Source organism: Simochromis diagramma, unplaced genomic scaffold, assembly GCF_900408965.1.
Source record: "Simochromis diagramma unplaced genomic scaffold, fSimDia1.1 OVJJ01000596.1, whole genome shotgun sequence".
NCBI classification, from domain to species: Eukaryota; Metazoa; Chordata; class Actinopteri; order Cichliformes; family Cichlidae; genus Simochromis; species Simochromis diagramma.
Window position 1 is genome coordinate 7,611,362 of NW_024387245.1, and position 25,724 is coordinate 7,637,085.

General features: G+C 40.5%; 1 protein-coding gene and 1 long non-coding RNA gene across 3 annotated transcripts; one reads left to right on the plus strand and one right to left on the minus strand.

The window, feature by feature from the left end:
• Positions 1-11,396: 11,396 nt before the first annotated feature.
• alpk2 (alpha-kinase 2) lies at positions 11,397-23,043 on the plus strand. Its single transcript, XM_040000828.1, has 11 exons — positions 11,397-11,463; positions 13,161-15,064; positions 16,106-17,645; positions 17,732-17,879; positions 18,036-18,163; positions 18,271-18,315; positions 18,411-18,709; positions 20,318-20,406; positions 20,497-20,714; positions 20,820-20,868; positions 20,965-23,043. Exons 2-11 carry the CDS (start codon positions 13,316-13,318, stop codon positions 21,170-21,172), a joined length of 4,473 nt encoding a protein of 1,490 aa, XP_039856762.1. The 5' UTR covers positions 11,397-11,463; positions 13,161-13,315; the 3' UTR covers positions 21,173-23,043.
• Positions 22,125-25,107, minus strand: LOC120714568. 2 transcript variants are annotated; one of them, XR_005691430.1, is made up of 3 exons: positions 24,899-25,107; positions 23,176-24,593; positions 22,125-22,681 (listed from the first exon to the last, which is right to left on the minus strand). It is a non-coding gene; the product is annotated as an uncharacterized LOC120714568 (long non-coding RNA). The 2 variants fall into 2 exon arrangements; XR_005691429.1 differs by having other exon boundaries at positions 23,176-23,377; positions 24,899-25,074.
• Between the last annotated feature and the right edge of the window lie 617 nt (positions 25,108-25,724).

Consider the following 25,724-nt stretch of genomic DNA (forward strand, 5'->3'; position numbering starts at 1 on the left):
ACTCCATTACACCTGTTCCCATTGATTTTCAGTCCAGATCTTTTGTAATTTGGGATACCTTAACCATTTCTCCCTGTTTACCCTTCTTTTTGACAGCTACCCGTCTACTGAGACCATTTTTTTGGCAAACAGTAGATAGATCAGCTGAAGGACCAAATGTATGTCTCAGACCTTGTGTCAAGTCTTTGTTTCCTATTTCTTAAGTGCATGACTTTCAGACATTGTTCATTTGTTGTAGATAGTTGGGCTGCCACTTCTTCTTTTGTCCGGTTTCCTCAAATTTTCAAAGAACGCACGCTCTTTGGGAATCCCTTTATTGCAAAACAAAACCCTCCAAACTATTATCTTTGGTATTTTTCATAGATTTAATGGAGGAAACTGGGTTAAAAAAAATCATGTTCTTTGTAACAGGCTGCCAATATCAAAATGTTTGAAGATATAATTTAAAATTGGTTGTTTGCTAAGCTATGTGTAGACACAACACTGGTTCATCCCTTGAGGTCGATCGCTTTTTTATGCTTGAGTGATTCATAGGTCAACGTGAAGAGCAAAGTTTTTTTCTAGCAGGAAAAAAAAAAGAAGAAAACTTAAAAAATGAGAAAATGAGTAGTTATTTCAACACCAGTGCACTGAAAATGAGAGAAAAAGTTGCCAATGTATAAAGAAAAGCTTTGAAAGACTTTGAAAGCCAGGAGAACTAGTGCTCATGATAGTCTGGCCTTGGAAGCAAAATATAAAGAAATGAGCAATGGCTCAGGACTGTTGCATAGTAATGTAGGTATTCAAGCCCATTAGCCCTTTAAGAAAACCAAGCTCTGACTGTACATACCCAGCCTGTAAGCAAGGTACAGATGGATGTGGTTGTGATTATAGTTATATACCTAAAACAACTACTACATCATTTGTGGTTGTCAAATATATATATATATATATATATATATATATATATATATATATATATATATATATATATATATTAGGGGTGCAACGATATTCGTATCGATATTGAACCGTTCGATACAGTGCTTTCGGTTCGGTACGCATATGTATCGAACAATACAACATTTGTAATTTATTTTATCAACTTTCCTTCTGACGATGCTGTCTGTGTTGAGCGCTCAGTGAATCTGCGTTCGACTACTCCGCCTAGGCTGCACTGTCGAGCGCAGATCCACTGAGCGCTCAACACAGACAGCACTGTCAGAAGGAAGAGCGCAGGGCACCTCCCCCACCCTCATTCAGATCTGGCATTTGGAATTATTTTGGTTTTCATGTGACGTATGACCCTGAAGGTAAGCGAGTCATGGACTAAAGTAAAACAGTATGTTGGATGTGCCATGCAATGCTCAATTACATGGGTGGGAACTAGTGTGTTAGCGCAGTTAGCTCGTTAACGTGTTGGCTGTCTAGCCCCATGCACGGGGCGATCGGCGGTAGCTCGTTAACGGAGATTTGCCGTGTTGTGGTGTTAAGGTCATTTCAACGAGATTAACCTGAAAGCACTAGTGGGAACACAACGAATATGACTGCACATTTACGCCGACATCATCCTAGTGCAAAGACAAAAACAACAAGCATGCTACTAACTTTAGCCGAGTCATTTAGACAGCTGTTAGCACATGACTCTCCTTATGCTGCTGAGAATATAGCCCAGAAGAAGCGGATAGTATAGCTTTTATTTTGGAAAGAGACATTTCTCTGTAATAAACTCTCTTTTCCAAAGATGAGTGATTCCTCAATAAGATACAGGGCTCACAATATCGCTAGCCGGACGTCCTGGGGCTAGCGATTTTTTTCAGTCGGGCTACCAAAATCTATCTCTTCCCTGCCCGTCGGGCTATTGTAGGAAGGAAAAATATATGTCAATGCTTTTGCATTCTTTCAGAAATGTAGCTGGGTAATTATGTCATTGGCATCGGTGAGCCACTGTCAATATGTGACATATTGAAATCGCGTTTGAATTTGCGCTTGTTTTTTTGCTTTCCCTTTGCAATCGTGCGAACTGTGTATAGAGAGCGACAGCACTGATCTGTGAGTGATGATAATTTGTGCACCAATTCCTCTGACATCGTCTTATTAATCGTTAGCTTACTATGCAAACATGACAAGTGAAATCTCCCGCAGCAAGCTTAAACATGTGAGAGGTTGATCGCGCAGAGAATCGCTGAGCTTATGTGAGTGCGTGTGTAAAAGCAGCACGATATATATTTTAGTTCTGCTGAGCCAAATAAGACAGGTCAGGGTGAAGAAGTGACAGCCAAAGAAAAGCTTACCACAAAACGGAGAAGTTATGACAAATCAGACTATAAGGCAAAAAGAAAGTGCAGCTTTATGGTTTCATGGACAAAATAATTTCTGTGGCTGCAATATGATGAGCTAAATAACCAGGGCTGCACATAAGTGGTCCGCAGGTGTGCATTCGCTGTCAAAATAAAAAACACGCACAAGGGTTAGGGTTAAATTTAAAAACTGTACTTTTGAGTTAAAATATATATTTATAATTTTAATAAATGACAAATTAAAAAGGCATGAACATTTTTTTGTATCGAAAAAATATCGAACCGTGACACCAAAGTATCGAACCGAACCGAACCGTGAATTTGTGTATCGTTGCACCCCTAATATATATATATGTATATATATATATATATATATATATATATATATATATATATATGTATATATATATATATATATATATATATATATATATATATATATTAGGGGTGCAACGATACACAAAATTCACGGTTCGGTTCGGTTCGATACTTTGGTGTCACGGTTCGATATTTTTTCGATACAAAAAAAATGTTCATGCCTTTTTAATTTGTCATTTATTAAAATTATAAATATATGTTTTAACTCAAAAGTACAGTTTTAAATTTAACCCTAACCCTTGTGCGTGTTTTTTTATTTTGACAGCGAATGCGCACCTGCGGACCACTTATGTGCAGCCCTGGTTATTTAGCTCGTCATATTGCAGCCACAGAAATTCTTTTGTCCATGAAACCATAAAGCTGCACTTTCTTTTTGCCTTATAGTCTGATTTGTCATAACTTCTCCGTTTTGTGGTAAGCTTTTCTTTGGCTGTCACTTCTTCACCCTGACCTGTCTTATTTGGCTCAGCAGAACTAAAATATATATCGTGCTGCTTTTACACACGCACTCGCATAAGCTCAGCGATTCTCTGCGCGATCAACCTCTCACATGTTTAAGCTGCGGGAGATTTCACTTGTCATGTTTGCATAGTAAGCTAACAATTAATAAGACGATGTCAGAGGAATTGGTGCACAAATTATCATCACTCACAGATCAGTGCTGTTGCTCTCTATACACAGTTCGCACGATTGCAAAGTGAAAGCAAAAAAACAAGCGCAAATTCAAACGCGACTACAATATGTCACATATTGACAGTGGCTCACCGATGCCAATGACATAATTACCCAGCTACATTTCTGAAAGAATGCAAAAGCATTGACATATATTTTTCCTACAATAGCCGTTAACGAGCTAACTGCGCTAACACACTAGTTCCCACCCATGTAATTGAGCATTGCATGGCACATCCAACATACTGTTTTACTTTAGTCCATGACTCGCTTACCTTCAGGGTCATACGTCACATGAAAACCAAAATAATTCCAAACGCCAGATCTGAATGTTGCAAGGAGAGCTTAACTTCTGTCTTGCTAGCTTGCCCTGCACTCTTCCTTCTGACTATGCTGTCTGTGTTGAGCGCTCAGTGGATCTGCGCTCGACAGTGCAGCCTAGGCGGAGTAGTCGAACGCAGATTCACTGAGCGCTCAACACAGACAGCATCGTCAGAAGGAAAGTTGATAAAATAAATTACAAATGTTGTATTGTTGGATACATATGCGTACCGAACCGAAAGCACTGTATCGAACGGTTCAATATCGATACGAATATCGTTGCACCCCTAATATATATATATATATATATATATATATATAGGGGTGCAACGATACACAAAATTCACGGTTCGGTTCGATACTTTGGTGTCACGGTTCGATATTTTTTCGATACAAAAAAAATGTTCATGCCTTTTTAATTTGTCATTTATTAAAATTATAAATATATATTTTAACTCAAAAGTACAGTTTTTAAATTTAATGTTGCTGAAACAAAAGTAATTAAAAAAATAAATTTATCTCAGGGCTCTCAAAATTTCAAAATCCCTGGTAGCCCTTCGGGCAGGGACTCTTCAGTTTTTGGTAGCCCAAAATAAATTTAATAATAAAAAAAAAAAAAAAGAGAATAAAAAAGAGAGCAATTTTTTGATTGATGTTTTGTTTCCTGTTTTGTTTCCTTTACAATATTATACATTAAAGTATAATATTGTAAAGGAAACAAAACATTAATCAAAAAATTGTTGAAAAACAAATTACAACATTGTATAAAAATTACAATCATCAACTCAAATACTTGGTTCTAATTGAACAGAAATTTCTATGAACTTGTAAGAACTGTGTAGGACATGAATCAGTCTGTGTCAGAGCCTGAATTTGAAATTTCCACTGAAGTCACGGGTAAGAGACAAGTGGAACCAAGATCTAGGCCATTTGCTTTTTGAAGTTTGCAAAGACTGCTAAATTTTGCCAGTGGTAGTTCACTCTTTGCAACATAGTACGCTGTTCTAAACAGATTTTTCAGGTTTATTTTTAGTATGTTATTTGCAATTGGTGTTTGTTCTGGGAAAGATATTGCAGACTGAGCAATAATGCATTTCTTGCATTTCTCATGGGTTCTAATGGGGGCCTTTCTTAAAATGACTGGTCCCAGTAACAAAGGCGCTTGTCGACTCAGAAATCGAGAGAAAACCAACAACACACCCGGCAGAACATTATGTTATTTACACGGGTGCACATAAGTGGTCCGCATGTGCGCATTCGCTGTCAAAATAAAAGACGCGCACCAGATAAGAAGTTGCAACGCGCGTTTGCGTCCATATAAAAAGCACTGTTTTTGTCCGCTAGAGTGGGATTTTCACGGCACATTCCGCACCACATCTCTGTGCGTTCATCATTTGTTTGAAGCCAGCTCACCTCCTGCAACCACTTTTCCGAGAATACGTGCTTCTTTTGTGGTTCGGACTCCTGACATTTCTTTGGAGGTGGAGGAACACCAAAGTAATTGCTTAAAGGAGCTTCTTCGACATCTTTAAGAGTTTTAAACAAATGTCTGTCCTCCTCCAGAAAATCTTATGTATGCAAACACGCGTTGCAACTTCATATCTTGTGCGCGTTCTTTTTTTTTTTTTGACAGCGAATGCGCACCTGCGGACCACTTATGTGCAGCCCCGGTTATATAGCTCGTCATATTGCAACCACAGAAATTCTTTTGTCCATGAAACCATAAAGCTGCACTTTCTTTTTGCCTTATAGTCTGATTTGTCATAACTTTTCCGTTTTGTGGTAAGCTTTTCTTTGGCTGTCACTTCTTCACCCTGACCTGTCTTATTTCAGAGCGTTCTCACTCCCGAGGCGTAACATGTCGACGTTTTGTCACGTCCCGCGTCGTTCCTGAGGAACGCGAAAGGAGACCTTCGGCGTTCTTATGGTACGCGGCGGGTTATGACTGGAATCCAGTGCAATGACGCTCCCGCGGTAGTAGACGTTCCAGCCCTGTATTCCAGCCCTAAACCTAACCTTATCCCTAGCCCTGACCATAACCTTATTCCTGACCTTAACCAGGACTTTAATGATGTTTAAATAGCGTGTTCTAAGCGATTTGAAGAAAAAGAGCGAACATGTGTAGGTTCAGTCCAGACGGTTCTCATATTTCCTCTTTTTCCGAGGTCGTCATTTAGGAACGTGGTGGGTAGCCGAAAACGTAATATGTTGACGATTTGTCACCTAGCGTAAAATGTTACGCTTTGGGAGTGAGAACGGGTTGCTTATTTGGCTCAGCAGAACTATGTGTGTGTGCTTTTACACACACACACATAACGGTCAGCGATTCTCTGCGCAATCAACCTCTCATGTGTTTAAGCTTGCTGCGGGAGATTTCACTTGTCATGTTTGCATAGTAAACTAACGATTGATAAGACGATGTCAGAGGAATTGGTGCGCAAATTATCATCACTCATCAGTGCTGTCGCTCTCTATACACAGTTCGCGCGATTGCAAAGTGAAAGCAAAAAACAAGCGCAAATTCAAACGCGATTTCAATATGTCACATATTGACAGTGGCTCACCGATGCCAATGACATAATTACCCAGCTACATTTCCGAAAGAATGCAAAAGCATTGACATATATTTTTCCTTCCTACAATAGCCCAACGGGCAGGGCAGAGATAGATTTTAGTAGCCCGACTGGAAAAATCGCTAGCCCCGGGACGTCGGGCTAGCGATTTTGCGAGTCCTGTATCTGATTGAGGAATCACTCATCTTTGGAAAAGAGAGTTTATTACAGAGAAATGTCTCTTTCCAAAATAAAAGCTATACTATACGCTTCTTCTGGGCTATATTCTCAGCAGCATATTGTAGCGGGTCAGGGCTGTTCGGGGTTCTGTTTGTACAGTTATGTTTTGTTTATGTTGCCATAGTGACGGGTGACGCCCTCTCGCTGCGACGGTGTGTCCTTCCGGGGTCAGAGGGCGCCCTGTGTGTTGTTGTTGTTGCTGTGCGGTTGCCGCGCTGAGCAGTTAGCTAGCGGCAGTGTTCTTCTGCAGATGTCAATAAACGGCTGTGCTCCCTGGCTAGCTCAAACAAGCAAGACCAAACAACACCTCCGTCTCCTCCTTGTCTGAGCTCGCCACAATATTAAACATATCAGGTCCCCATAAGGAGAATCATGTGCTAACGGCTGTCTAAATGACTCGGGTAAAGTTTGTAGCATGCATGCTTGTTGTTTTTGTCTGCTTCCACTTGTCTTTGCACTAGGATGATGTCGGCGTAAATGTGCAGTCATATTCGTTGTGTTCCCACTAGTGCTGTCAGTGTTAATCTCGTTGAAATGACGTTAACGCCACAACACGGCAAATCTCCGTTAACGAGCTACCCCTGATCGCCCGTGCGTGGGGCTAGACGGCCAACAACGAGCTAACTGCGCTAACACACTAGTTCCCACCCATGTAATTGAGCATTGCGTGGCACATCCAACATACTGTTTTACTTTAGTCCATGATGCGCTTAGCTTCAGGGTCATACGTCACATGAAAACCAAAATAATTCCAAACGCCAGATCTGAATGAGGGTGGGGGAGGTTAAATTTGCCATGTTGCAAGGAGAGCTTAACTTCTGTCTCGCTAGCTTGCCCTGCGCTCTTCCTTCTGACGATGCTGTCTGTGTTGAGCGCTCAGTGGATCTGCGCTCGACAGTGCAGCCTAGGCGGAGTAGTCGAACGCAGATTCACTGAGCGCTCAACACAGACAGCATCGTCAGAAGGAAAGTTGATAAAATAAATTACAAATTTTGTATTGTTCGATACATATGCGTACCGAACCGAAAGCACTGTATCGAACGGTTCAATATCGATACGAGTATCGTTGCACCCCTAATATATATATATATATATATATATGTATAAAGGCCTTTTTCTTTTACTGAAATTACAGAAAAATACATCGAACACTCCTCTTGAGTGTCTAAGTGCTTTTCTTGCAACTGACTCATAGCTCACCCCACCATCCTTTCCCTACCATTAACTGTTCTGGTCAAGACAAATCGTTTGAATTAGACCATGTTTTCACTTCACTTTCCATGTCAGTGACTCATCTTAAAGTGAAACTGATTGACAAGATCACGGCAAAAGGTTTTAAATGTTTGGTGATGCAAAACACACGGCTACGTTTCCATGAAAACACTTAAAGTTACGACAAGTTTGGTTCTATCAAGATGCGAAATGTTTGGTGAGCAGCATTAAAGAAAATCATTGTTTTCTCCATTGTGTTGCTTTTCTCTGCCACATACACAAAGACACACATTACATTTTTACTTGAGTAGTCTCTGCTTTTGTAAAATGTTGTCAAGTGGTTTAAAAACTCCTAATAATAGATCTGTTTAGCTCATGTTTGACAAAAAAAATCTGTATCACTCAAATTTTAGACAAGTTTTCCAGCTGCAGCATTTAGTGTGTCATTATGTAAATAATGTCTTCATACAACAGCATAACATTAAAGCCAAGTATTTCTTTCATAAGACTGGTGTAATGCATTTCTCTGTTCTGGTGACCTCGCCTTAATTGGTTATGGAACATCATCCTTTAGCTGACGCTCTCACGTACACGCAAAAACAAAACACGGCTGTGACGCACACTTCTTTCATGTGCGGGACCATTCTCACCCCCGCCATACTGCCCTAGAAGTTCTGGGAGAGAGAAAGAGAGAGGGAGCACATGTCGGGCTGAACAAGTTGGTGTAACAACATGGTGTAAAAATACATCTTGCTTTGGTAAGATGATACTTTTCTCTCCATGACTACACGACTCCATGGGGCCACGTCCCAATGACATGCTCGTGGTGGAGCAACTTGTCTGCCAAATGCTTTTAAAAAATAGTTTTAAGGTTTGTAATGCTGCAAAAATACTTTACGATTGTGTTTTTGTGTAACAAATAAAACTCTATCCAACCAACAGAACGAAGAAATTGGAATATGGACCTTAGGTTGACTAACATCTTCCTCTCACCCTCTGCTCTATGGGCTCTAGGGGACTGTCCAGAACAGAGCTAGCCCTCTTTACTAGTCTATTAAACCATTTCCTATCCCTCTCTGTGGTTCCACCTCCCCAGCAGAGAACCGTATAAAAGATAGCAGAAGCCATCACAGTGTCATAAAAGGTCCTTTGTAATGTTCTGCACATCCCAAAAGACTTCAGCCTGCCCAGTAAATGGAGCTGACTTTGGCCCTTCTTGTTTTGACCAGTCCAGTTTATTGTTAAGGTGAACACCCAGAAATGTGTACGTCGGTCCACTTGGTACCGATCAAGCCTGCCGCCATCGTGAAATGCAGAGTTTTGGAGCCAAATACAGATGGATGGAAACTAAACCAAAAACAAAACAAACTCCAACAAAGTCCGTTAGGAGAATAAACTAAATCCACAACTGGCTAGAGAAATGTGGGGAAGTTAAGAGACGCACAAAGAAGGGCAACCTGGGAAAGCAGACATGGCTTCCCCTGGAAAGGGAAAAAGTAAACTAAACCCAAGACACTGAAGAAATCCCCAAATTAAAACTAGAAATAAGTATTATAAGTAAACGGAGAAACACCATCACATATATGTACTTATCATAAGGGAGATGAAGACTCAAAAGGCAAACTAAGACTCCAAAAGAAGAAAATATAACAAAGGATTCAACCACAAGACCCAGAAACAGACCTAGGCCAGGATCATGACAGCCACAGCACCCTGTGAATCTATGGCAGAAAAACGCATACACCAACGCATATCCTTTAACAGTTACATTATAACAAGTTCAGATTTATTAAATCAATAATTTTTCCATCTATACAATTCAGGGGAGGTAAAACTTATTCCAACTGCCAATGGACAAAAGGCAAGGCGCATGCTGGCATATACTCAACAACACATTCACACCTACAGCCTAACTCCATGCATGTGTTTGGACTGTGATTTCATTTTCTAAATCTAAAATGTTACCACAAAATACCAAATCCGGCCTCAGATCTTTTTTCTAAAGTAAAATAACAGAAGATCCCAACAAAAGAATGAAAATTTAAGTAAAAACAAACGCAGCGAGGACAAACAGATACACACTAAATGTCCATTAATATTCCCTGTGTTGCTTGGTAGATTTTCAAAGCCCCCGACAGGAAAGCAACAGCTGTGAGGACGCGAGCGTTACATAATGGCACAAATGAGTAAAATGATATGACACGGTTTCAATGGTTTGTGTCCTCATCCAGTCATTCAGGAAACGTGTCACTGATTTGCATGCGCAACAAACAATTATGACGCAGTGCTTTGTCAAAGCTGTTGTTGTTGTTTTAGAGTTTGAAAGGATTAAACCAAAATAGTCATAGAAAATCTGTTACACAGATGTTTTTTTCTCTTAGTTTTGATTTATTGCTGTTTTATTGGACAGTGCTGGCTCCTAAACTACTATTTACAATGTGCTGATTTTAAAGCAGTAAAATGATCCGTTCCCATCCTCTCACCTGTTCCAGGGAGGATGATGCAACAGCCTTGAATCACTTAGTTATAAATCTGTCCATCCCTTAAAGACAGGAACATGGGAAAGATTAGCTAAGAGAGAAGATATTTTACAGTTTGTCCTGCTGATAAAGAGCTCCATTATGACCATTCATGCTACACCAAAGTAATGAAGTAATAGATAATAATAAATAACAGTTAACTTCCTGTTTTTTCACCATCTACTATTGGAATGTCTGTTTTGGTTTGTTTTGTTCATAATGGGCCAACAGTGAAAAAATAATCCTTTCATTTTTCATTGTAATTCACAAATACTTTCAGTTTTATAATTAGAGGACATCCCGGGCAATGAATGAACAGAAATATTCTCCAGTTTTACACATTTATTTCTTACAATTTTCAGCCCTAAAATTTGTAATGATCTAATTTCTCCATAAGCATTTCATTTTGTGCAGAAAAACTGAGATGAAGTGTACATTTTGAATTTCTTTTTTCCGATATAAAGATATATTTGAGAGTAAATGAGTAGTTAAACTTCTTTGGGCTGATAGAAAAAGTAGTTTCACCAGTCCGGCCCACCTAAGAACAAAGTGGTCCATGATTTTAAAATGAATGAGACATCACTGTCCTGAAGTAACCAAATGACTCATCGGTCTTCAGATTCTTTCTTCACATTTAGCATACGATGAGTATGGTATAGCACTATAAGACGATCACTCTCTGAATCCACATCTCAAAAGATAATTTGCTTCGTTTCCCAGAAGTGTCTTCACCACTGACAACAGAGTATTGTTGCTTTGCCAGAGTAGTTGAAGGGGTATTAATTTCTCAAGGAAAATAGCCCTCATTGTTAAAGGTGTGCCGCTAGCACAGTTTAATCAGACAGGAACTTTAATTACATGAAAATAACTGAAATAGTATATGCTGTATTTTATTATATGTGTAATATCTGTTTTTATTTAAATACCGCTGTAAACTGGGGTTATTGGGGATGGGACAGAAACAAACAAGATTTTAAGTTTTTTTTTTTCCTGCAATCAGAATCTACAATTGAGGATAAAAATGATTTGAACAAGAAACCAAACAGACAAATAAACAACCACAACTCAAGTCTTCAGTCTGTAAAGTAGGCCATCATTGAAACGGCCTGTAAATATAGATATCGGGTGTTAGATCGGCACATGTCCACTATATCAGGTAACCGACTTTGTACTTGTGGGGAGACAACATTTAAAAATAGACTCACACCCCGAGACCGCCAGCTCTGCCTATGCTTGTACTGAAGTCCTACATCATAGGTCTATATTCTCAACCATACGGCTATCAAAAGGGTACGTACTACTTGCATGGCTGGAAATCCCCCCCACCTCACCAGATAGACAACTGTTTTAATGCCTCGAGTAATAGTTATACTTTTATCCTTTATGATTCACTTGTGTCATGACTTGTTAGACATTTGTTTGTGGCTTTCTTTGGAATGGTAAACGTGGACAGTCACACTTCATGTGGATATGTGGACGCATAAACTCCGCTGTGCTACACGATACACAAGACACGCTTGGTTATTTATTATTATTATTATATTATTTCGGTTTTCATCTCCCTCTCATTTTTAATGTGTGACTGTCAGGAAACTCTTACATTATCAGGCAGCCTGTGCTGATATTATCAAAACTTTGTTCAAAAGCTTTTCAGGCAAAAAATTGAAAATAGATGCAGCACACTTGGGGAGGTTATTTGGCTGAGGTTGGTTTTATTTTGAAAGATCCACAAGAAGAATTCAAACCCAAACACATTTACATTACGCCATTCAATCCTGCCACCAAAACTGCTTTGAATTGCATGTGCAAGAGTGAGATGTGCTGTCATATCTTAACAAAGTCTCAATGTGGGGTTAAGAAATGCACGACATGACACAAGAAAAAATTCAATTTACTTTGGTTGGTATTAAGGTCATTCATCAAATTAACTGGCTTTATTGTGATACAGAAAAATAATATTGGTGATTTTTTTACATAGATTTTTTTTTCTGTCTAAAATCATTGTGAAATCAGTTTCAAATATAAGTTTGTCAATAAACTCAGAGTAGGTAGGATTTGAATTTCATAGTAAACATCTGAGGTGGAGGGCTGTGCGACGTGTCCTTCCGTGCAGCAGGAATGAATGTGACAAATGCAGGTCACGGGTAAAGATGTTCTGGTATTTTTCCAGTGTCTGTGCCACTACCTCCCCTCCAGAAATCTTGTATATCAGTGTGCATGATTTAAAGTCTCCACCATCAACACTTCATATAATGCCCGCTGCACGTGTGTCGGATTGTCTGCAATGGCATTTTAACGATGTTAAAGTCACGTAGAGACACCAAATAATTGCTGCTGTAGTCTGAAAAATAACAGTGAGGTATTGCTGTACAACTGAAATTGAAATTAAGATGAATGTGAAGGGGCTTAACTAACTATACTATAGCAATAATGATAATAGATACAGACCAGAGATGGTACCTTCCCTGTAGCTTCATGAACATCAGGTATCAGGTTAGCAACAATCATTACATTTTTAATTAACTTTTTTTGTTTTCACAAAGAATCCCAAATTTGCACCTTTTGGTTCATCAAATAAATAGTATATTGATAATGTAGTCAATGCACATTTCACCACCACTTGACTATTCAAGAAAATAGACTTTAGAGAGCACAATCTTCCACTGGCAACAAGAAAAGCATCACGAGGCAGACTTCTTTATTAGCAAAGAAGTAATGGCAGGAAGGCTTCCCGTTGATAAGATATGTCAAGTGTGTCTTAAACGTCCTTGAAATAGATGCAACATGCCTCTGAATGAACCATCTCCTGCTGCTTAGATAAGCAAAATGCAAACTGACAGCTGAAAGGAGATAGTAGCTTTTGCTTCAGATACTTCAAGGAAGTAAATTCAAACATAAGACTCAAGCCAGAGATTCTCTTTCACATCTTTGCATTTTAACTGTTTATTTATTTGAATTTTATGCTAACCTCGTGTGTCACTTTGCAGATACTGAATTAGATAAACAAGGATCCAAATGTACTGTGGGATGGAATAATGACAGAAGGTGCAACAAATCTGTCACTGTACACAAAACTTTGTCGGCCTCATGTTGCTGTCAGTTTTTTTGACAACCTCACCGAGACGCTCGACTAGAAGTCCCCATGGACGCGTCACTTCCTTGCGCAGACAGCCAAAGTCAGCCGGCTCTGACAGACAGTCAGACTGTGGATTTTGACTCGGTTATGCACAGCCCCTCAGTAGACAAGCTGTCTGGAACAGAGACTGCGCACTGTCTTTCAGACACCACTGATAAATCCACACATCCACATGTTTCTGCAGACCCACACAGCCTAAAGTCTTTATTGTCCATCCAAAATGTATCAGAGCAGTTTTCGCTTTCCTCAGAGGCTCCACCAACGGATGACAATTCCAGGGTTCAGCGCTGTTTGAGCCAGCCAGGAAGGAAATCACCTCTAATACGTCAACTCTGTCAGGACCTCATTTTACCTCAATCTGAATCTGCTTCATCTCTTCTCATGGAAGGACATACTCCACCTGAATCTCTTGGGGCTGTGTCACTCACACTTGAAGGTTTGATGGAGCAGTCTGTCACTGTCCCCTACTCCAGTCCCAATTTCAGCTCTGAAAACAAACCTCCATTATTTAGGTCGTTATCACCTCAGTCAGACAGCTCAGATAGCGATATGGCTGTAGCGCCTTTGTCAGATCTTTATATCTTTGAAAGTGACACGCAGGACTTCATTGTAAGGCCAAGTATAGCTCCCGGTGAGATTAAATGTTCTGAATACCAGCCATTATCACAAACAAGTGTGGAACAAGTGAACCGTGACTGTGATAAACATGTACTGATGTGTGATTCATCAGACGTGACAGGATGTCATCACAGCTCTTGTGAGGAACAATCCACAGAGAATAATGAGCCAGACGTGAGTGAACACTTGGGGCTAAGAACACCTGCTGTAGATGCTTGTGAGGAATACTTTATGTTTCTAAATGATGAGAGAGAAGGAGAAGCAGAGGTCACTGGAGCAACCCCGCAGCGCGGCAACAGCCCTATGGAGGTCTGGCAGGATGCACATCAGTATCTGGCTGGTGATGATACAGAAGATCGGGATGTTTTGCATCACTCTGTGATCCAAGAAGCTCTCTCTCCTGCCAGTCACTTGTCTTGTTCCCCAAGAGAGACACAGGTTTCACATTACATCCCTGAAGGTAGCAAGGGGATTGGCTGGACGGGCGATGACACCAAAGGTTGGGGGCCACCAATTGAGAGGTGGTCATCAGTAGACAGCTGGGCAAGTGCACTCTCAGATTGGACTGGGATCATTGTAGCTCCATCAGAGGACTTCACATCAGCCTTTTCAGAAATAGGGGCTGAAATAGATGCATTGACACAGGCTCTATCAGAGGTAAATACTCATACAGAAGCAGAGACTGTGAAAGAAGGACACAATCGAGAAACAACAGCTAAGGCACAAATGGGCGTGCAGGATCAACCTCTAAGTGCACAAAACATCTTAGAGAGCTCCATCCACTCTGGGCAAGGCTGTCTCTCTTTGTGCCTCGACTCTACAGGACTTGAACCCCATCACACAGAGGGGGCTGAATCCTTCTGCGATCCAACACCCACCACACAGGGAGACAAGTGCTCCCCATCCAGAGGTGCACCTGGTACAACGGTGGCCTCTTCAGGAGAAAACACAGCAGATGCAACTGTGGTTACACTGATGCCTGGATCTACTTCTGCTGATCTGGACCTCTCTCCGTTTGATGAATGTGCAGAGTCCCAGGACACAGAACGTTTCATCATCGATGAAAAAACCCCAGTCGTACTGAGTATAATAGAAGATACAGATTTGGACTCTCCTACAGATTTAATAACCAAGGAGGTAAGATGATAGATCTTTGAACACTTGAGAGGTAAAAGTTTGTGATCAGCATGAAGTGAAAACATGAACTATTACAGAATATTTAGCAGTCGTGCTTGGGGGATGTGTGCAACTCTTTCCAGTCTGTCTGTTTGCATGATGGCCAACAGCATCGTTGGCCAGCAGACAAATCAGTCATGCCCTTTAGAAACACAGGCACAAAGTTAAAAAACATTCCTGCTCTTGTCCTTGTCGGCGTTGTCATACCTCTAATATCACTAAGCCAGTCATGAGTTGCGCTGAATATAAAATCCACGTATGTCACCACACACCAGGCTCGCGAGCATTGTCGGCTTGCTTTGGATTGGAGCCATTCAGTTTGCAACCAAGTCCTTGCACCCACAGCCTTGATTGGATAAGTCGTTTGGCTCCCAACCTCAAAGACTGACAGCTGTGGGTGCTGAGGGAAAAATGAGTGCCTAAGAGGAAAACTTTGGATTGACAGAAATGGCACCTAATAATAGCTGAGAGTCCAGTGATAATAGCATGCATCCTTGGCGTGTCAGGGTGAGAGGAGAGCACAGCTGAAAACTGAAACACGACCCTCCATTTCCCTCTCTCTATTTGTACGCACCCTTTGACACACCCATTTCCACCACATCTCCTTTAAAAAGCCACGATCAGGACCCTGACAGGTTCTTGGGGCCAGGAGACTGCTTTTGGTTGACTTAGAGGTGCAATTGCAGCTGGAGGTACAGTCTTTAACACTGACAGTCAGGGTTCCAGTTGCATGCAGGACATATGGACTGGTGGATTGGGTATAGAAGCATGGTGTTTTATAAACGTCTGATTTTTGGCTCTATAGAAAGGTACGTGCTAAAATAACAAATATCTGATCAGTCTTTAGTGTAATTGCCTGATACTGAACCCTAAGGCAGTATATTAACAGCACTGTTACAGTGTTCTGTGTTTGTCTATGTGCAGCCATAAAGGAAACTGAAAGAGAACTTTTTTTAATTCTCAGTTTAACACTTTGTTGTTCTTTGTCCTTTTCTCTATCAGCCCGTTGGAGATAGACTGTGTGAAGTGACAGATGAACACAGGCTTGTCCAGCTGGGCTCAGTGGCCGAGCCAGAAGCTAAACTGAGCTGTGGGCGATCAGAAGTCAATAGGGATGAAAACAAATCAATAACTGATTTTAGTGTCCTCACCGCGGACGCTCTGACAAACTCAAACCTGCCAGGTGGAGACACACAACCTGGCCTGCATTTTAATGCGGACAACTGCGTGTCTATTGGCACTTTGCCAGACCTTGATAGAGCACGTCAGGTGGAGGCACAGAGGGACAGTCCCACATTTATTATGCCCTTAGCTCCAGTCAGTATTGGCCCTTCCCTCAACTGTAGGACAAGCAGCAGTTTGGAAGGTGATCAGATTTGTTTGAAAGGCTCTCTCAATAACAACAGTTGCAATCAAGTAAGACAGAGTGCTGTCTTGCCAACCCCGGATGGAATTACTAACAAAACATCTCTGGAAGGCGGTGAGGAGTTGATTCATGAAAAGCAGAATACAACAAAGACTGCTGAGAGATCTTCACCAGAAGGACTACAAGACTTGAAAACTAGTGACACTATAGACTCTTTCTTTTCTAGAAAGACAATATTTGAGGAGATTGATGACTTCAATAGGGAACTAGAAAACTTCATCCCTATCCACGCTGAAAATCTCTTCATTTCAAAAGAGAAACACATTGCATGCATCACTTTAGATATTTATGATCCATTTGTCTCCAAGCCCGTAAAACCCAAAGCTATTAAATCGGAGAAGACTGATCTGACTCATAAAAAGACTGAAAAAATGCCTCACAAAACCCACAAGAACACCTCAGAGGGAAAAACACGATCCAAAAAGGATAAATCGGCCGGTCATCATCATTTCACCCAACCTTCCAAAAAACAGGAAAGCAAATGTCACCGTGTTTCTGCTCAGCAGACCTCCAACCAGCAAGAAACTCACCCTACTATTGGAGAAAATCATAGCAGTGAGAACAGTCAATCTGGACTTGAGGCCAAGGAGGCTACATTGGTTATTGAGACAGGTGTAACCGAGAAGGCAACAAGCAAGCCACACGGCAAGAAGAAAAAGAAACATGGTCAGAATACAGCGCCGGGGGAGCCACTGGCTGAAGTGGAGAATGGAGCAAAATCAAAGACTGCAAAAGGAAGAATCGAGCTGTTCGAATCTAAGTTGGGTGCCAAAGCTGGCAAAACTCAAAAGGAAAGCGAACAGCCAGATGTAGCCGAAATAAAGTCCCAGCAGCAATCGGAGGCTAAAGCGTCAGAGGGAGAACAACCTCCACATCCCACAGACGATAAGGGCCACCAGCCAAAGAACTTTACAAGTCCTCTGAATGATGATGTGGTTAAAAGGCGACGTCTGTCAGAGGATAAGTTTGGGAAGATTGTGAGCATTTTGGAGTCTAAACTACCAAAGTCAGATGTGTCAGCAAAAGGAAAGGAAGCTGAGCTCAAGACTGATGTTGGAGGAACTCGTAAGAAGGCGTACAGTGAAGTGGTCAAACAGAGGATTCCACCCAAGGAAGGTACGGGAATTGATTAAACAGCTAGTCCTCTGCATGGAAACACATAGTTCACATGGCATTATTAAAGCCTATCATAATATCTGCAGAGCCCAAGGTGGTGAAGCCTATACAGGCAGTGCCCGTGAGTGGTGACCCCCAGAGTCTGTGCCTGTGGTGTCAGTTTGCTGCTGTAACCTCGGCCTACACTGTGACCTGGAGCAGAGAGGGTACTGTCCTGGCTGAGATGAAAAGAAGGTAATTCATATGGCTTTTATGTCATTTTTAGCAATAATAATGTCCTACCGAGCTGGTTTAGCTTCCCTGCAGCTGCTTTGTATCTGCAAGCTGCTTTGCAACCCACGGGGCGTGTCTGTTTTCTTCTACTGAGTAACACTGTCCCTTTATCTGAAGTGCAGGGGATGAGAGCAGAGTGACCCTGACCATCAGCAATGCTTCTCACAAAGATCTGGGCAAGTACCTCTGCCAGCTCAGCAGCTTACATGGCTCAGTCAGTCTGGACTACCTGCTCACATATGAAGGTAACAAAAAAAAATTTAGCTCATTTTTGAAAGTGAAAATGTTTAAAATGTTTACATGATGTATATAAATGAAAACTACATTTTTTATTTTCCCTGTTATTTCACAGTGCTCAGTGAGGTTGTCATCCCCCTGGCTCTAAAAACCATTTCATGTGAGTTAAGATTTAGGAGCATGTTACTTTAAACAACTGAGCTTTAAAAAGAAGACCCTAGATGTAATATTGTGTCTGTATTTTTTCCTCCCCAGCTGACCCTGTTGAGGTTAGTAGTGAAGAAGAGGACGCCCACTTCTCCAGACTCTTGTTCAAAGACGATTTCTTATCCGATCAATACTTTGGAGACAGCCATCCTATCAGTATGATCACCGAGAAGGAACACTTTGGGGAGGGCATGCATCGGCGGGCTTTCCGGACCAAGCTGCATGCGGGTCAGATACCCCTGTTACTGCCAGGTCACTCCTGTGTGCTCAAAGTGCACAATGCTATCAGCTATGGGACCAAGAACAATGACGAGCTTGTTCAGAAGAACTTCACCTTGGCTGTGGAGGTACGAATATCACAATTAGTGTGTAGTAATTCTTCATGGCTCAAGGAGTAATTATGAGATTATAGAAGACTGTAGGAAAACAGCCCTCAGCTCTCTTTGCACTACGCCCTCGCTAACTCTCCTGATGATATCTAGCCTCTGTCACTAGTTTCAATTTTACTTTCAATTTACTTTTAATTTTTAATTTTACAAAGTAAAACATGGGGCTAATTTTGGAAATTACGGTCTCCATTAGAGTCAAAAAAAGAGGACAAAGCAGATCATATTTTAAGGTAATTGCACCTCATTGGAGAGGGTGCATGGGGAGGGGTTGGTGGCTGTTGGAAAGATGACACTGCACCAAAAACCTCCTTGTGATTGCTTTGGTTGTTAGCATATTGGTGCAGTCACCTGTAGTTTGCATGGAAGACACTGACTTGTCTGCAAACACTTGCTAAGCTCTAGCCATGCAGTGGCAAACCTTGAGAAAGTACAACATGAACCAGAATCAAAGTAAAAGTTGTGTCTCAGTGCTGCAGTTGGCATGTTTGCAGACATGTTAGCATCTTCCATGTTATCATGTTAGAACCGTAGCAATCAGCCAGCGATCGAATCAGTCAAAAGAAGGTTTCTGTCAACTGACTGGTGAACACATTTTCTCTCTAGCAGCTGTGGTTGTTAGGAGCTCACCGACTAATCTCTAAGCCTTTGTTACTGGGGCTATAAATCTGAGCAACCACTCACCAGCTGGTTGGAGCATACCTGTTTTTCCCTAATGACCCGCGGTTCCCCTATGCTTTTAGACCATTCTTAAGTGTGGCTGGGGCCTTAGTGATGTGACTCTACTGTCACACGTCCACTATGGTGGCCAAGTTAGTTATCGTTAGATATCTGACTGCAAAACCTAATTTGGACTAATTGTGTCCAGTTTCAAAACAGTAAGGTAGTGACAGTGTTAAAGCTCAAGGTAAATCTTCATAACAGGAACTCAGTTACATTTTATACACAGTCTATATATGATTAGCTTTATGGTTGTTGCGATCATTTTTTGTTTTGGAGACTGAAGTGACTCTTGACTGTGAGGGAGACATGCTAGGTAGCACTAGCACATTTAAATGTGCTGGTGTGTGGTCCAGCAGCTTCAAACAATTGTTTGAAGCTGAATTTCAATCACCAAACACTGCAAAACGGACCTCTTGGGCCAGCTTTAACTGCAGTTAAGCCCCAGTACACCACAGTATTTGACAGCTAATGGTGTATTTAGCACATACCTGTCACTCAAAGTGGCCATTCTCTCAATATTGTAAACTTTAAGCCTTAACGAAAGTTAAACAGCACACTTTTATAACATCTATAAGCCATAAAGGAAAGATCAAAAGTGCTCTTTTACCAGACTACAAAGGAAGTTTTACTTTTGTCTTCAACTACATGCATCATAATGATAGTATTCTTATTTTACAACTCCAAAGTGTCTGTAATAGACAGTATGCTGTTCTACAGAACATACTGCAATTGTTTTCTTTGTATGTGTGTTAAAAGTTGGATTAAAAGATAAAATTCTCACCAATTGATTCAGTTCACTTCATTCTGTTTCATTTTATTATTTTATTTATTTTTAATGGTCTGCAGGAATGCCAGGTCCAGAACACAGCAAGAGAGTACATCAAAGCTTACACTTCTGCTGCTCAGTCCACTGAAGCCTTCGGAGACATCCCAGAGTGAGTGACACGTTTGATAAGCTCGTTATAATTTCTTCTCTACATTAATTCGCTTTTAACCGGAGACACTTTTTTTGGGGAATTCACCAGGATAATTCCCATCTACCTGATTCACCGTCCGTCGAATGACATCCCCTACGCCACGCTGGAAGAGGAGCTAATCGGGAACTTTGTTAAATATTCAGTCAAGGATGGCAAAGAGATCAACCTGATGAGGCGTGATTCAGAGGCAGGACAGAAATGCTGTGCTTTCCAGCATTGGGTTTACCAAAAAACCGACGGCAACCTGCTGGTTACTGACATGCAAGGTCAGGGAAACAATTAAAATAAAATTTTTAAAAATATGTTTTTTGTGGGAACTATTTCTTTGCAGGTTAGAAATCTAAACACCTATGTGATTTGTTGCTTTTCAGGAGTTGGCATGAAGCTTACTGATGTGGGAATAGCCACCTGTAAGAAAGGGTGAGTATGTACATTTTTTTGAGACCAAAGATACTCTACGTGCAAACTGTGAATTTGCACTAACTGATCTCTTAATGTTATTTATTTTCTTTGTAGATACAAGGGATTCAAAGGAAACTGTGGCACCTCCTTCATAGACCAGTTTAAGGCCTTGCATCAGTGTAATGTGTACTGTGAGATGCTAGGTCTCAAATCCCTGCAGCCCAAAGCCAAAAAGCCAGCGTCTGCTCCAAAACCCAAACCCCAGAGCTCCACTCCACCCAAGAAGAAAACATTTGGGCCAGTAGTTAAGGGGAAGTCATAACAGGAGGAGAATGCTGGACTAAGGATTTGATTATGAATTGAATCTGTTACCTTTTCTTTTTTTAGTGATTCGCGTGATTCACTTTGGACTGAATACTGCAGAGTTTGGTGGACAGTTTCTATAAACTTTTTAGATTTTAGGAGACCTTTTAAAGGTAACAAATGTAGCACAAGCTGGGGCTGACGAGACTGTTGATGAACTGTGATGTCTTGACTGATGAGCGAGGAACGATTTCTTCTTGTTTTTCTACTCCTGGGATATTTTCAAACTATTAGTTCATTAAATTAATGGACTTTTTATTGATTGATTAGAGGAAATGTCTTTAAGTTAGGTTGTATGAATGGGTGTGGGTTTGTTTTGTGCGTGTGTTCGCTTTGCAAACTGGCAAATAATTGATGAACATGTATCCAGTTTAATGTTACATTATATTTGTTCATGTAACTGATTTAGAATGACATCATGATCCTACTCTGGACACAAAACAAAGACATTTTTACCCATAAAGTTGATGTATCACTTGAATGTATGTAGAAGTGTGAGCCGTTGTGAGCATCTCTCAGCATTTCTAAGTTAGGCTTTAGTGGTGTAAAAGTCCTCCAGCTACCCACATTCAGTGCATGTATAGGGAAAGGCACGTAGAGTGAACCCTCTAATACCACATTCATCTGACATCGAGAGGCTTTACGATCCCAGGAACATTCCAGCTATTCAGCTGCAGTCTAAAACAGTCTTTATACATTATGCCTCTGACCACTCCTCACGTCTACCTTTCAGACCCTGACCCACATTGCTGACATGGCACTCAGGTTGCAAATGTTTAATTTCTTTCACATGTGCGTGGTAGGACAGGTGAAAGATGTTGAGTCAACATTACTAGAAGGAATACGAATTCCTGCGTATGTTTGTTCACCGCTTGGTCTTGAAGGCATCTGTGAAATGTGAACCTCTGTCAGCAACAGATCAAAAGCACTTTATTTATGGTAAACACAGAGACAAATGTGCAATAAGCTTTACATTTACAAAGCTGGCTTCAGTAGTAGTAAACCAAGGCCTGTTTTAAGGTCTCCAGCAGCAAATTAGCACCTTGAATCCAAAAAGAAAGTGGGTCACACTCAGAGGCTCAGCATCACATACGATGCATAAACACACCAAATGTCTATTTCCATCTCCTGCCCTGGTGTAGTGTGCACAGAGTCATTGGCACAGCTGATATACAGTCTTGCTTTACAGTTTGTACAACAGATTTAATAAAAGGATTAAAATTTAGAAAAAGAAAAAAAAAAAAAAAAAAAAAAAAAAAAAAAAACCCACCCACACACCACAAACACAACAACACTTAAACCCAAAAGTGAAGGGGTACGTCGAGGGGCTTTTCACACTGTAGCTATTTAGTGTGATAATGGCGTTTGATGAAGAGGAAACAAACACCATTGTCACACTCCACAGCTCTGGAGGACAAGGTTTTCTGCAGACAGAGGCGCTGTTGGTGCAAAGTGATTGATGGGTGACCTGGTGAAACAAAGGGGGAAAAGTGCAAAATCAGGAAAGAAAAAAATCCAGATTAAGTGAATTGTGCAGTTTATACTTGGCCAAAAAGCCAAACCCAAAACAAAACAAATGTTGAAGCAAAAAAAAAAAAAAAAAAAAAAAAAGAGCCATAGTGTCATGTAAATATTCTAGGCTTATTCAGCATGTTCAAAGTCCAGTCTAGTCTCTCCCCCCCCCAACTGATTGTGGGGATGACTGCAGCTGTGTGTGTGAAGGAGACAAAGAAAGACACCCATGTGAGACTCAATTAGCAAGTTTGCCTTAACGTCTTTAAAATGAAGAAATTAAAGACTGGGTCAGGCTGTATGCCAAATGAGCTTGAATGAGTTTTCAGTCTACTTTTAATGTTAAACACATCTGAGCTGAATCGGTACAGGGGATGGTCCCGAGCTCTTTACAGTTTAAACCGTTCAATCATTAAGCTTCAGACCTATTGGAGGGAAATGTCTACTCACCTTAATTTTCAAAAGGTCTTTCCAGATTCATTTATACTTAATAGTTGCACTTTTCCCTGCAGTTACTCTTCTACTCTCGGTCTTCCTGCTCATGCCAGTGTCTCTTTGTTAATGCCAGTTTTAAGTCCAGTAGAGCGTCCGCAGCTGCAGGTTCGTGAAGTGATCCGTGGTGCATTTGGGTTCAGGGCTGTCCCATCCAAGTCTTTATGTAGACAGAGCAGAGTTTGGACAAACAGCCAGTTGCACATTAGTGATAAGCTACGGGGGAAGTATTGATCGACCCTGACCAGAGGTAGAAGGTGGAGGGGAGACACTTTTTTTTTTTTTTTTTTTTTAAATAAAACTGTTCAGGGCCTTAATCAGGATTCACTGAAAGTCACTGTGAGCTCCGCAACAACAAACTTAAGACAGGTGCTGCTCCCAAACAGATAGCAGTTTGGTGGAAATGAAATTTCTTATTTTTGTTGGAGGTAGGAATCTAAAAATACTCATACTGCCATGTGCTGTTTCACATGTTCTAAATTTTAAACACCAAAGTTCCTAAGAGTTTATTCATGATCAAAAACATCAGTTCTAGGGTCACAACTTAATCTGCAATAGCTGCCAGGTGAATGAACAGTTAATGGCTAAACCACACGAATCCCAGAAGTTTCAAAGGTCACAAGAGTTAGCTAAAAGTAACTTGCTGCAATAGTTGAGTTATAGATATGGCTGGTACTACAGCCAGAAATGTAGATTAAATTGAAACTGATGCTTGTAGTGGAGAGAAGTTTGAAATTGTTTTAAAACCAAAAATGAAACTGAGGTTGAATTAAGATAACAGACAAATGGAGAAAGTACTTGTTTATAATGTTAAATATAAAACCTACATGTAATTCATACATTTTTTTTTTTTTTTAAACCAAACTGAGAATAACAGCGTGCATGAATTTGACAGGTAAACAAAGGCCTGTATGACACTGAAAACAGCTTTACATGAAGGGTCCAGTGTTTCACTCAGAAACAAGTGTTTAGCCTGAAATCAAATCTATTAAAAGTTCGTGTACCTACAAGAACAAAACAAACCTGTTTCAATAGCACCTGTGATTTTTATTTATTATTAAGTGAGTGAAAGCATTTACAAGGAGGAGCTACAGGAGAAAAGTTGGCTTTTGGTTTGTTTGTGACCAGATTGAGGGTAGGAGGGCTTGATAAAATGTCCCTGGACTGGCAGGGTGGCTTTTATTTGCTCGTCCTTGAAGCTGATAACTCTTAGATTGCCTGTGTGAATGAACTGAGGTCCCTTCACCGCCCACGTGCACACACAGAGAAAGATGGTAGTAACTTTCAAATATTTGTCAATGCAGACAAATTTTCTGTAAAAAAAAAAAAAAAAAAAAAAAAAAAGGAAGCAGCAGCAGCAGCAGCAGCATAGATACCTGGAAATTGAATTGAAATAGTTAGAATTGAAGAATGTAGGTGGGGAAAAAGGTGCAGCAGCAGCGCTCCATCTGGGATTACAAAGATTTCTGAAAACTTGTGTGAGTGAAGTAAGTTGGCAGAAGTGCAGAACTAATACACTTTAAGAGACGGTCAGTCATTTCTGAGGAAGGTCAACAAATGAGTTAAAATACAATAGGGAATAAAAATATAGGTGCATATTTATCCACCCAAATTTCTATGAACGATCAGTCAGTAATAAAGTTAGACAAAGTCTCTGAATACATGTTAAAAATACACTCACCAGCCCCTTCATTAAATACACCTCTTCAGCTGTTGATTAACACAAATGCCTAATCAGCAATGGCAGCAGTTCCAACGCTTTAGCCAGTGGTTTGATTTCTGATCTGGTTTTCAGTTCCTTTAGGTCATGCCATGATGCTTTTCAAGGTCTTTTACTCTACTTCACTTTGTCAGACAGGTTCTATTTAAATGATTTCATGATTGAGCAGGTCTGGCAGTAATCAGGCCTGGGTGTGGCGAGTGAAATTTAAATCAGCTTTGCAAAAAAAAAAAAAAAGAAATGTTAGTAAAGTGTTCATGTCATTAATTTGTTTCCACTTTAGGTTAAGAGAACTCATTTTCCTTAATAAATGAAATCATTATTTAAAACTCAAATCTGGAAGGCAATCAATTTTACACACACTGCACATTTGGGCATTTAAAATTTAAAATAGTTATGGCACGATTAGACAAAGTACCAATTACACTGAATAATCCTTACTATTGTAATTTATTATATTTTTACAGTTTTTGATTCATTATTGATGCAAATTGCAACTTTGAAGCACAAAAGCTCAGCAAACTTTCATTTTCAAGGGAGTCGTGCAGATGTTATGGAGGGCTTAAGTCATACGATGCCAACCTTTCATATTTATAAGAAGCATATGCACAACTATAGAAAGCAACCAAAAGTTTTTGGCTGACGATTTATCCTAACTTTACAGGATGCTCATGCACTTGAGCAGATTTCTCCAAAGGGGCTTTAATAAAACAGTAAACAGTGCCCGTTTCATAGCTCTTCCACCTCGTTTTTAAGGAAAGTCGGATCTCGAATGATTAAACGACAC